Here is a 10,241-nt window from a genome sequence, read left to right as displayed (position 1 = left end):
GTGCCACACCTTCAGGCTCACCTGGGTTGCCTGAGCAGGGATGTCACTGCAGCAACTTGCCCCTGCCATCACATCTGCCCTGCACTACCCAAACTCTATCCCAGAGAAGCAAAAAACCAAACCCTGGTCTCCTTCTAGACGTCTGTTTTGGGCTGCTGCGGAAAGAACTGTGGTGAAGAACCTTGGACACAAAGGCCTGTGGAGATTTACTTTATTAGGAATGCAGATTTAAAGAGTTCTGAGTGAGTGAGGTCTTGAAAATTCAAGCTGTCTTCTGATTATGTAGGTGATAATACACGATGCCTCTGCTGCCTGCTTCTGACAGGTCACTGCTCAGCTTCTATGACTTTTTAAGATAGTGGTACATAGCCCTCACAAAAGCTGAGATTTAACACAGGGTAGTTCACTTTTGCTGAGATTACATTTATTATTCCTACTAGCATAGTGAAAAAGTTACTATTTCAGCCCTCAAGATCATGGAACTGGTACCAAAGTAATAAAATTTTAATTTAAGATAATGCCATGTTCAGATGATGCTGCTACTTCAGCTTTCATTTCCTTTCCATGTATTTCATGTAGGCATGTGACTCTCAGTGTTGGCTGCCTTAGGAAATATAAAAATTATCTACAGTGCTATACATGTGTGCATATAAATACATAATGTATCTCAGTATGGCATTTGTAAACAATGCTTTGGAAGTGCTCATAGGCAAGCAGTGAGAAAAATTTAAATCCAAGTGCCAACTTCCAACAAATCGCTAACACATTAAATGCCCAAGGAATTTTATTTCTAAATTAAAAACAGTCTTCATTTTTAAAAAAAGTGCACATGTTTATTTTTTCTTTATTAAATATTGCATTTATCTCCTTTTTGGCTTTTTCCCCCTTTTTTCCTGCAGTACATACCTCATTACTATAGTTCGTATTTTTTAGTAGCTCTGTTTGCAGCTAATAAACATTATTATGTTGTGTGGGGGTAAAGTTATTTCAGTTTTCTTACTACTGTATACTAAAATTATATAAAGGTATCACCTAACAAGTAAACTCACAATGTAATTAATTCATGTCTCTGCTGATGAGACTTTAACAAACATTTTATACTCTGCCATTCCAGTCTGTCTGGGATAAGGTTTTGCCTTACCGCTCCACCGGAGTATTTATTTGAAGGCTTTTAGGTTTGGTTGGTTGGTTGGTTGGTTTGTTTTTTGTTTTTTTTTTTAAACTCCTCCTTTGCGTGACTGAAACACGTGGCTTGGGAAGGGAATTATTTCATCGCCTTTTCCTGGTGTCTGGGCTCTTCACGCGATCACGCTGCCCGCCTGCGGGGCGTGGCCCGGCGGGGGGAAGCGCCGTGGGCCGCGCGTACCCGTACACCTCCTTCTCTCCCCCCGCGCCTGCGGAGTGGTGCGGCCTCGCGCCGTCGGAACGGGAGAGGAGGCAGAGCGAACCATCGCGGGGAGGGGGGGAGCGCGGCCGGCGGAGGTACCCATGAGGGCTGGGGCGGAGGAAGCGGGGGTTTCAGCACGGACCGGCGGGGGACGCTGCCCCCGGCGGGGCGGGCCGGGCCGGCAATGGCGGCGCTGAGCGGTCCCGTGGCGCCGGGGTTTGACTGCTGGTTTACACATTAAAATTGGAACACCTGGAGGTGTTCGGTAGTGCGCTTGTTCCCGGGGGAAATAATCCTGCGCCTGGTTTTCCCGCACACCAGGTATCGGGCGTTGGTGGGTCGCACAGGACGGCTCGGCACCGGGTGACGGCATTTCAGTAAAGGCTGCGTGGGGCTGCGGGCCGAGCTGCCTTACAGCGCTCTGCAGACATATGTGCATATTGAGATATGTGTATAGACACTGACAAAACGCCTTATCTTATACATTACGCATATATAATAATATATATAAAATACATTATCTTATACATTGTATATGGTACACAACACGTACGGTGTCTCTATAAAACATATGTTATCCATTATACTCTATAAATATGCATACAAGATGACTGCAGAGGGGTTTATATTTATATTATGTATAGACTATCTAATATTCTTTATATATTTATATTTATATCTGTAACTTGCATTATATAATACATAAAATGTTATATATTATATATATATTTCTATACACATATACATGTACACACACACACTGCCTCATTTGTAGAGTCCAGGCTAAGTGGCTTAAAAAACTGAAATGGGAAATTCAGGTCAGGATTTAAAACAGGCTCCTTTAATTTTTTTTTAATAATTAAATTTAATAATTGCATAAAATATGTATAAAATATAATATGTGATTGTTTATTATTTTTATTCCCTATCCCAAGTGTTCTTGGCCAGGCTGCATGTCAGTCTTGGCTGCCTGATCTAGGGAAAGATGTCCTTGCCCATAGCAGGGATTGTTGGGATGAGATGATCTTTAAGGTTCCTTCAAACCCAGGCCTTTCTATGCTTCCATAACATATTTTAGTAACGCTGTTGTGCAGTTGTGCTGCCACAGATCAGGGTATATTAGCCGGAGTGCCCAGCAGCCCCTTATGGTCTTCATATAGCTCTCTCCATTTTACCAAAGAGCTGGGGATGCCAAATTGTTCTTTGGATAAGGCAAATAGCAGGCAACCTGTTGAAGCCTGTGTTGTAGGTGTTGGCAGAGCTGTACTGCAGCCGCTGCCCTGCTCCAGCATGTCAGATGTGTGTAATCAGACTGGCTCTGGACCTGGCAGTGGCCAAGGCAAGGAAAAGGTACTGTGGCACAGTACTGCACCATCACTGCTTGGCACAGTCCTCTGGTCCTTCCTCAAGTACTTATTCTCAGCAGAGGCCTTCTGCCACCACTTGCCATGCCTCTTGTTATGCGGGGTATGCTGGTGTTACCTTCAATGGAGGCGGTGCTGTGCTCCATATCTTGCTCAAGCTACTTGGGATACTGTCCCCTGACAGTGTAATAACCTGAAGCTGATAAAGGGTAGATGGAGGTTGAACGAGAAAGAGTCTTGTCCTAGATGTGTATTACGTCAGTAGCAGAACCAGGACAAGTATATTGACTCCTGTTTGAACTTTCTAGACCATTCTGCCTTAGATGAAGGTTGAGACAGCAATATCCTCAACTTGGTAGTGGTGGGACATACACTTTACCAGTGAACACATACTTTTTCCCTTAGAAGAATGAAACTTTTCCTGCTCATTGTTTCTGCCTCCAGCCAGCTGGTGGTTAAAGCTCCAGGGGAAATTTTGCAGCAAAACCAGAGAGTGCTTCACAGTCCACAGTGCTGCAAAGTCATATTTATCAGTAGCTTAAGCTAGAAGAGCCCATTAGAGGCATTCCCAAAGTGAACATGTTTCTTTGCCATTATCTGCTATATCTCACACTATTCCTCATTACAGACACAGAAATGATATCCCTTTCTTCAGGGTTGAAAATAGTCTGTCATGTAACAGCAGGTTATTAATTTAATGTTCTTGGAATGTTTTCCACATTGGCTGCTTTATTATTGTTTGTCTTTCCCCACCCCCCTCTACCCTCCTCTATTTACAGGAATGTGCTTGATTATTGCCACCATGTTCTCACAGTGCACACAGGATCTGTTAAAGATTGCAAACCTTCATCTCCGGAGTCTGAATTTAAATCGACATTTACAAAACCACAGAAGGGCTTTCAGCAAGTCATTGCCTGCATGTCGAAGGAAAGTAGTTGTTACAGGTATTGGCTTAGTGTCCCCTCTTGGTGTGGGGACTCAGTTTGTGTGGAAGCACCTTCTGGAAGGAGGCAGTGGGATTACATCACTAGATGGGGAAGAATATGCAGGCATCCCATGTAGAGTGGCTGCGTGTGTGCCAAGGGGAAACAAGGAGGGTGAGTTCAGTGAAGAAAGCTTTGTGTCGAAGTCAGAGATCAAATCCATGAGTTCTGCCACCGTGATGGCCATTGGTGCAGCAGAGCTTGCAATGAAGGACTCTGGCTGGTCTCCCCAGTCTGAACAGGACTGCTTAACTGCTGGTGTGGCAATTGGGATGGGAATGGTTCCACTGGAAGAAATTTCTGACACAGCTGCCTTATTTAAAACAAAGGGCTACAATAAAGTCAGCCCGTTTTTTGTCCCAAAGATTTTAGTCAATATGGCAGCAGGCCATATCAGCATTAAATACCAGCTAAAAGGGCCGAATCACGCTGTGTCAACCGCTTGTACCACAGGTGCACATGCCGTTGGAGACTCCTTTAGATTCATTGCTGCTGGTGATGCTGATGTCATGCTGGCTGGAGGCACTGAGGCTTGCATCAGTCCTTTGTCTTTGGCTGGATTCGCAAGAGCACGGGCCCTCAGCACGAGTTTTAACTCGAGCCCTAAAACAGCGTGTCGACCCTTTGATTCACAGAGGGAGGGGTTTGTAATGGGAGAGGGTGCTGCTGTGCTGGTCTTGGAAGAGTATGGACATGCCGTACAAAGAGGTGCTAGGATCTATGCAGAAGTTTTGGGTTATGGACTGTCCGGTGATGCTTGCCACATAACAGCACCTAATCCCGAGGGAGATGGTGCATTCAGGTAAGAACACTATGTTGATTATGTTGGCTACTTCATATGTTAATTGTAGTGGGTACGTCTGTTTCTGTCATTGTATATTTTTCTTAGAGAAGGGATGTTCAGTCTTGAATTAATATTCCAAAAGCTTGAAAATCTGAAAAATGAAAGAGCTTCTGGCCAATTCTCTTTATTTAGTAGGAGGGTGAAGGCCAGTTCTTGGTAGAATCAACCTTTTTCCATAAAGTTATGAAAGCTTTCTCTGTGTGAAAACATTTTTCCTTTGCTGTATACGGCTGTTCATATAAATAGGTCTCAATGGAAACCTCTTTTTAAGATGTTTGTGGTAAGATAGAATCTTTTCAGGTTCTTCTTCACTCTTTTTCCATTGAGAAGACCTTTCCCCCACCAAGAAATCTCAGATGAAGAAAGCTGTAGAGTACTTAGAAGATCTAGTTTGTTAGAATATTTAGTACTTCATTTGGATGCAGCTAAGAGTGTTGGTGCAGAAATATACTTTAGTATTGTTAAGGCAGGTGGTAAAGCTTCATCAGTGTTTATCTCATCAAAATCAGTTCACAAGTAGATGATACTCAACTAATCATTATCATTGACCTAATTAAATTGTCAGCTAAATTACATGTGTAAGTTGGAGAGCTTCGTGCAGGCTGAGTACTATTGCTGGCATTGGAATCTTTAATAAAGATTTAGTTTGCCTTATCCTGAGTGTATGTGAATATGTAGTACCAAAATTCAATATATCACTGCACAAATAGATCAAACTTCTGCATGGTATTGTAAAGCTGTGTTTGCATCTTTATAAGGTTACGAGATTTTTCTAGAAGTGTAAATGTACCGTGTTTCCATCTACGCTCTTTGATTCATATTTAATTGTTCTTCAGACTTAGGTGTGAGATGAGTAATCAGGAGTGTCTTATCTCATAGTTTCAGACTTGTTTACCCTTGAGATTATATGGCAATATATAGTAATAGAATTTCTGTGTATTTTATGATTGCAGTAGCATATAAATTAAATTCACAGCAGGAAGAGTTGAAAGTTAATCTGGATATCTCCAAAATGTTGAGCATTTCCACCCCTGAGATAAGATAATACATTTTAATACTGTCTTCAAGCCAGTATTTTGTTACTGCAGTGGTGTATGGATTAAATCTGGAATGTATGTGCTTAGCTCACTTTTTTGTAGGAATTTTGTTTGCCACATCAAAAAAATTCAGAGGAATATATTTTTAGGTATCTACTTCTGTTGGAAGCTAAAATGTATGTTGGGATAAACCAGCAGGAAAGGAGAGGCAAAGCCAGACTTAGAATTGTGACTATAAAGAGTGTCCTACACAAGTAATCTGATATCTCCTTAATTGAATAAATTAATTGCAGATAATGTATTTAACTAAATTGTCTCATAGTTATCTCTTTTGCCCGAATATTGGCTCACTATCTAGTGACAGTGAGTGTCAGTGGCCTCCACTCTAAGCTAAGCTGGATGCTTCTGAGGTAGAAGGCTGTAGTAGAGTCATTTACATTTGTCCAGAAGCTTGTGCTATCTGTTTTTGAGCTTCCTTTTATTTCCTTATTTTTCATAACTTTCAAAAGAGTCAGCGGTCTTTTGCTCAGAGGTGCCTTAATTGTTATGGGCAAGGAGAGATACCTGGTTCATTTCTTTCTTTGAGGGGTATCTATGAGAAATTGCAGTATGGAACTGTGTTGATCCTTCCATGGTTTTCATAAAAAAACATGTTTTAAAGAGGCAGTCACAGTGCACAAGTCATCAGGAGTCAAATGAAACATAGCATGCCAGGGGTAGAAGAGTGTGACTTGCAGTAAATTTCATTATAAAATGAAATGTGGGGATTTGTGCTATCTCCTTGACATTTTCTAGTCTCTGGGAAGCATGCAAAAAAAGCTCATGTGCAGGATGACTGCAGATTTTTTCTCTCATTTCCCAGTATTTTTATTAGGGAGAGCACTTCTAAATTTTTTGTAATAATATCGTTAGTTACTTCTCTCTCAAGTGTTTTCAAATTTTACAGTGAAAAGGGTGTTTGATACATTAATGCAGTCTGTAGAGACTGGTTTTCATAACTTCTTTTATTCCTCTCTGTATTTTTCCTAGGTGTGGAATTTTTAACAGCCAGTCTGATTTTATAGTGGGCCTCACTTTTATTGTCTTATTCTGGTACCTAATGTAGATGCTAATGTGTGCTGTTAGATCAGTTAATCCCTTGTCGTTTACATCTCTGCCAAAGCAGATTTTCACACTTGACAAACATTTTAAAACAACTTACACATTTTCTTTTGGTTTGTACATTTGACAAAAGTACACTGGGAAAATCATTCTGTTGGCTTTTTTTTCCTTAGATGCATGTCTGCAGCAATAAAAGATTCTGGGATCAAACCTGAAGATGTAACATATGTCAATGCACATGCAACTTCTACACCTCTAGGAGATGCTGCTGAGAATCAAGCAATCAAGAGGCTTTTTAAAGATCATGCATGTAATATTGCAGTTTCCTCAACGAAAGGAGCAACAGGACATCTCTTGGGGGCTGCAGGAGCTATTGAAGCAGCTTTTACTGCACTGTCCTGTTACCATGGGATTTTGCCACCTACTCTAAACTTACAGAAAACAGAGGCAGAGTTTGATCTCAATTATGTTCCACTGACAGCTCAGGAATGGAAAACTGACAAGCGGCGTATAGCACTCACAAATTCATTTGGTTTTGGTGGCACTAATGCAACTTTGTGCTTTGCAAGTGTTTAACTTATGCTGTGAATGGTGTGAAAAAGTGGCACCAATGATGGTTTTCTGTACTGCAGTCCCTGGTGTGTTATGTAATCTTTTCCTCAGCTTTGAGAGTCAGTCATTTGATACATAAGAACTTTATTCACCCTAACATGTACACCAGTAATTCTTTTAGAAAGAGGAAACTTATTTTACTCATTTCAATAAAAATAAATAAAATATCTATTATTTGTGTGATGAAGAAGTTTTTGTTCTTTACTAGAGCAGGAGACATGGTTATGTTAGAAAATATTTTTCTATGCATGTGACAAAGAAATTGTTTGGAAAAATGGACTCCACACATGGTGAATTAACTGCATGGTAATACAAGGTTTATGACTGAGCTCCCCTTTGCTACCTACTCCATATAGAATTCTGCCTTTTTCCTCATGGTGGGTTGTCTCAATCATAGATTTATGTACATTCTTCCATACAGGTGATATTCAGGGGACAATAATATAGAGATATGTTCATAAGATTTCTGGCACTGGTTCATTTTCTTTTCATCTTTATTCATGTCCATTTGTTGTTTCCTTGTTAGCTGTGGTCTAACATTGAAGGATGCATACAGCATGGCCTGCACATCTTCCATGTGGCACAGGGATAAAATTAGTAGGGCATGACCTGTTTTGTTCTGAACTTCTGTATAAGCATAGTAAGGTAGATATTCAAGTATGGCACTGAAGATGTTAAAAATAGTTATATAGAAAGGAATACGTATCTTGGGAAGTATCTGGTTTTTCTGACAAAATGGAAAAGTAGAACTAGCAAAATTTGTCAAACAAGGCCTCTCTTAGGAAAAAAAATGTCTTCAAGAAAAAAATCTGAGAGAACAGGAACACTAAACTATGCCTAAAGCTAACATATTGATGAGGGTGTAGTTTAGCAAAGAAAAAGTAAAGGACTTTTGTATATTCCTTCTGGCACCAGCCAAGCATCTTAGCCAAATAGTGGCTTGATTGATAGTGCAGATATGAGTGAAATTTGATATTCCCATTGGTGGGTTAATTCATTAAAAGACTTTTCACTGTGTTCGTTTTGAAATTGTCAGTCTTAGCCTTTGACCTTTGTAAGTCAAAGGAGGCAAAGTAGCTCATTAGATTTAAAATAAATAACATGAAAAGCAGTTGCACTTGTAAGTAAATTTCTTTCTGGAATGAGCTTACTAATAGGCTACCATGAGGCTGAGCTGTACCCTAAAATCTCATTATTTACGCCAATGGTCTGAATGCTGATATTGAACAGCATAATTTTTGCATTTGCTGTCTTTACTGAATAGAAAGTTAAAGAGGCTGTTGTGAAAAATGCAGTTGGAGAATTATTAAGACTATTTCAGAAGCTGAGTTCATATAGAACAATGCAGCCCAGAACAGATTAATGAATAATAAGCGTGGAAGTAGAATGATATATTAGCAAAGGGAAAATGTGAAATATACAAGGAAGACAGTATGGGAAATAGCTGTCAGGGAAAATACTAACAAATTTCTTACTTTATGTTAATTAACAGTGGCAGTACAATGAATGATGATCTGGATTGCATGCAATATAAAAGGCAGAATATAAAGTTCATCAATACTCTCTGCAAATTATATGCGAAAAGAAATTGATTTAAAGAATTCAGACTCTCAGAGTCTCAGAGGAGAGAGCGAGCAGGAGGGCAGTAAATGTGGAGGAAATCATCCAGCAAGCTTCTTCTGGAGATGATGTTTCTTGAGGTAGTCGTGATTCCAGGCAGAATAAGGGAAGACTAGATAGTGCTGCATTATTGTGGGCTGGAAGTACAGTCTAACTAAACTCACCTCTTGTAACAGAGCTGCAGACCTGTAATTAATACTGTGACAGAGATGCCTCCTCTTCCCTCTAGCAGAGATAGAGATCATGGCCCCAGGAGTGTTGGGTGCAGGCTGCAGCGTGCCAGCCATGAACAGATAGATGATACTGTTACAGACAAAAAATAAAACAGAAACTGAAATGTTTGGAAGATTTTTCTCTCTTCAGCCCACTGCAATTTAATCATCTGGTGCAGGTAACCTTTAAACCATGAAAGCTTGGTCACAATAGTTATTTTAGGTGTTTTGATTATGGATTTTAAGACGCCTAGATGAAGTAGTAGTGTACCCTGTAGGGAATCTGGATTTTTTTAAAAAAATTAATAGAGCCCCAGTTTAACCCGACTAATTGAAATTTGTTCATATAGTTTTCATTTTTATATACTTTTTTGAATAATCTCTTTTTATCATATACCCTACTGAGCTGATCAGGGACTACTTACTGCTAATTACTGCTTTATTATGGTAGCTGCAAACATAAAAGGAAAATAGATCTGTGTTGCTAAACTATTAAGTGAGCAAATTGGCCAACGTATTAAAACAATGCAGCATCCAGAGTCTGGATTAAAAAAAGCTTCGTATTTAAATTTACAAGTCTGGAGTTACTTACCATCTCATAAACAAAACTTGAAGGTGCTCATAGAGTGTTTATTTCGAAGCCTGCTTCTCAAATGGTCCAACACACTTGTGAGAGCCAAATGTTCCAGGCAGGATCAGAGAGTGGCTGGAGATTCCTAGTCCAGCCCCACTGCTCCAAGCAGGGCCAGCTAGAGCAGGTTGCTCAAGGCCATGTCCTGCTGGGTTTTGAGTATCTTGAGACTCCACAACATCTCTAGGCAACCTGTGCCAGTGCTTGGTCACTCCCACTGTAAGAAGGTTCTTATATTTCATTGGAATTTCCTGTATTTATATTTGTGCCCATTGCCTCTTATCCTTTCAATGGACACTACTGAGAAGAGTCTGGCTCTCTCTTCTTCCTTCCCCCATCAGGTATAATCATGTTGATAAGACCTCACTGGAAATTTGTCTCATCCAGGCCAAACGGTCCCAGCTCCCTCATCCTTTCCTCCCATGTCAGATGCCCCAGGTCCTTTATCAT

The 10,241-nt window shown here is 40.4% G+C and overlaps 1 protein-coding gene across 2 annotated transcripts; it reads left to right on the top strand.

Moving 5' to 3' along the window:
- Positions 1-1,349: 1,349 nt before the first annotated feature.
- Positions 1,350-7,511, top strand: OXSM (3-oxoacyl-ACP synthase, mitochondrial). 2 transcript variants are annotated; one of them, XM_014248487.2, is made up of 3 exons: positions 1,350-1,482; positions 3,531-4,536; positions 6,890-7,511. In XM_014248487.2, exons 2-3 carry the CDS (start codon positions 3,533-3,535, stop codon positions 7,290-7,292), a joined length of 1,407 nt encoding a protein of 468 aa, XP_014103962.2. In that variant the 5' UTR covers positions 1,350-1,482; positions 3,531-3,532; the 3' UTR covers positions 7,293-7,511. The 2 variants fall into 2 exon arrangements, with proteins under 2 accessions (XP_014103962.2, XP_005519022.2); XM_005518965.3 differs by lacking the exon at positions 1,350-1,482 and adding an exon at positions 1,516-1,708.
- The last annotated feature ends 2,730 nt before the right edge of the window (positions 7,512-10,241 follow it).

The sequence above is a fragment of the Pseudopodoces humilis genome, chromosome 1 (assembly GCF_049639895.1).
Source record: "Pseudopodoces humilis isolate 2021_Gansu_Grassland_sample_001 chromosome 1, ASM4963989v1, whole genome shotgun sequence".
Taxonomy (NCBI): domain Eukaryota; kingdom Metazoa; phylum Chordata; class Aves; order Passeriformes; family Paridae; genus Pseudopodoces; species Pseudopodoces humilis.
The sequence above is the reverse complement of the archived record's forward strand: the minus strand, read 5'-3'. Positions and strand labels throughout refer to the sequence as shown.

Coding starts and splice junctions, on each gene's coding strand:
- OXSM (XM_014248487.2), top strand. CDS start 3,533: ATGTGCTTGATTATTGCCACCATGTTCTCACAGTGCACACAGGATCTG. Junction 4,537..6,889: donor GAGGGAGATGGTGCATTCAG/GTAAGAACACTA, acceptor TTTTTTCCTTAG/ATGCATGTCTGCAGCAATAA.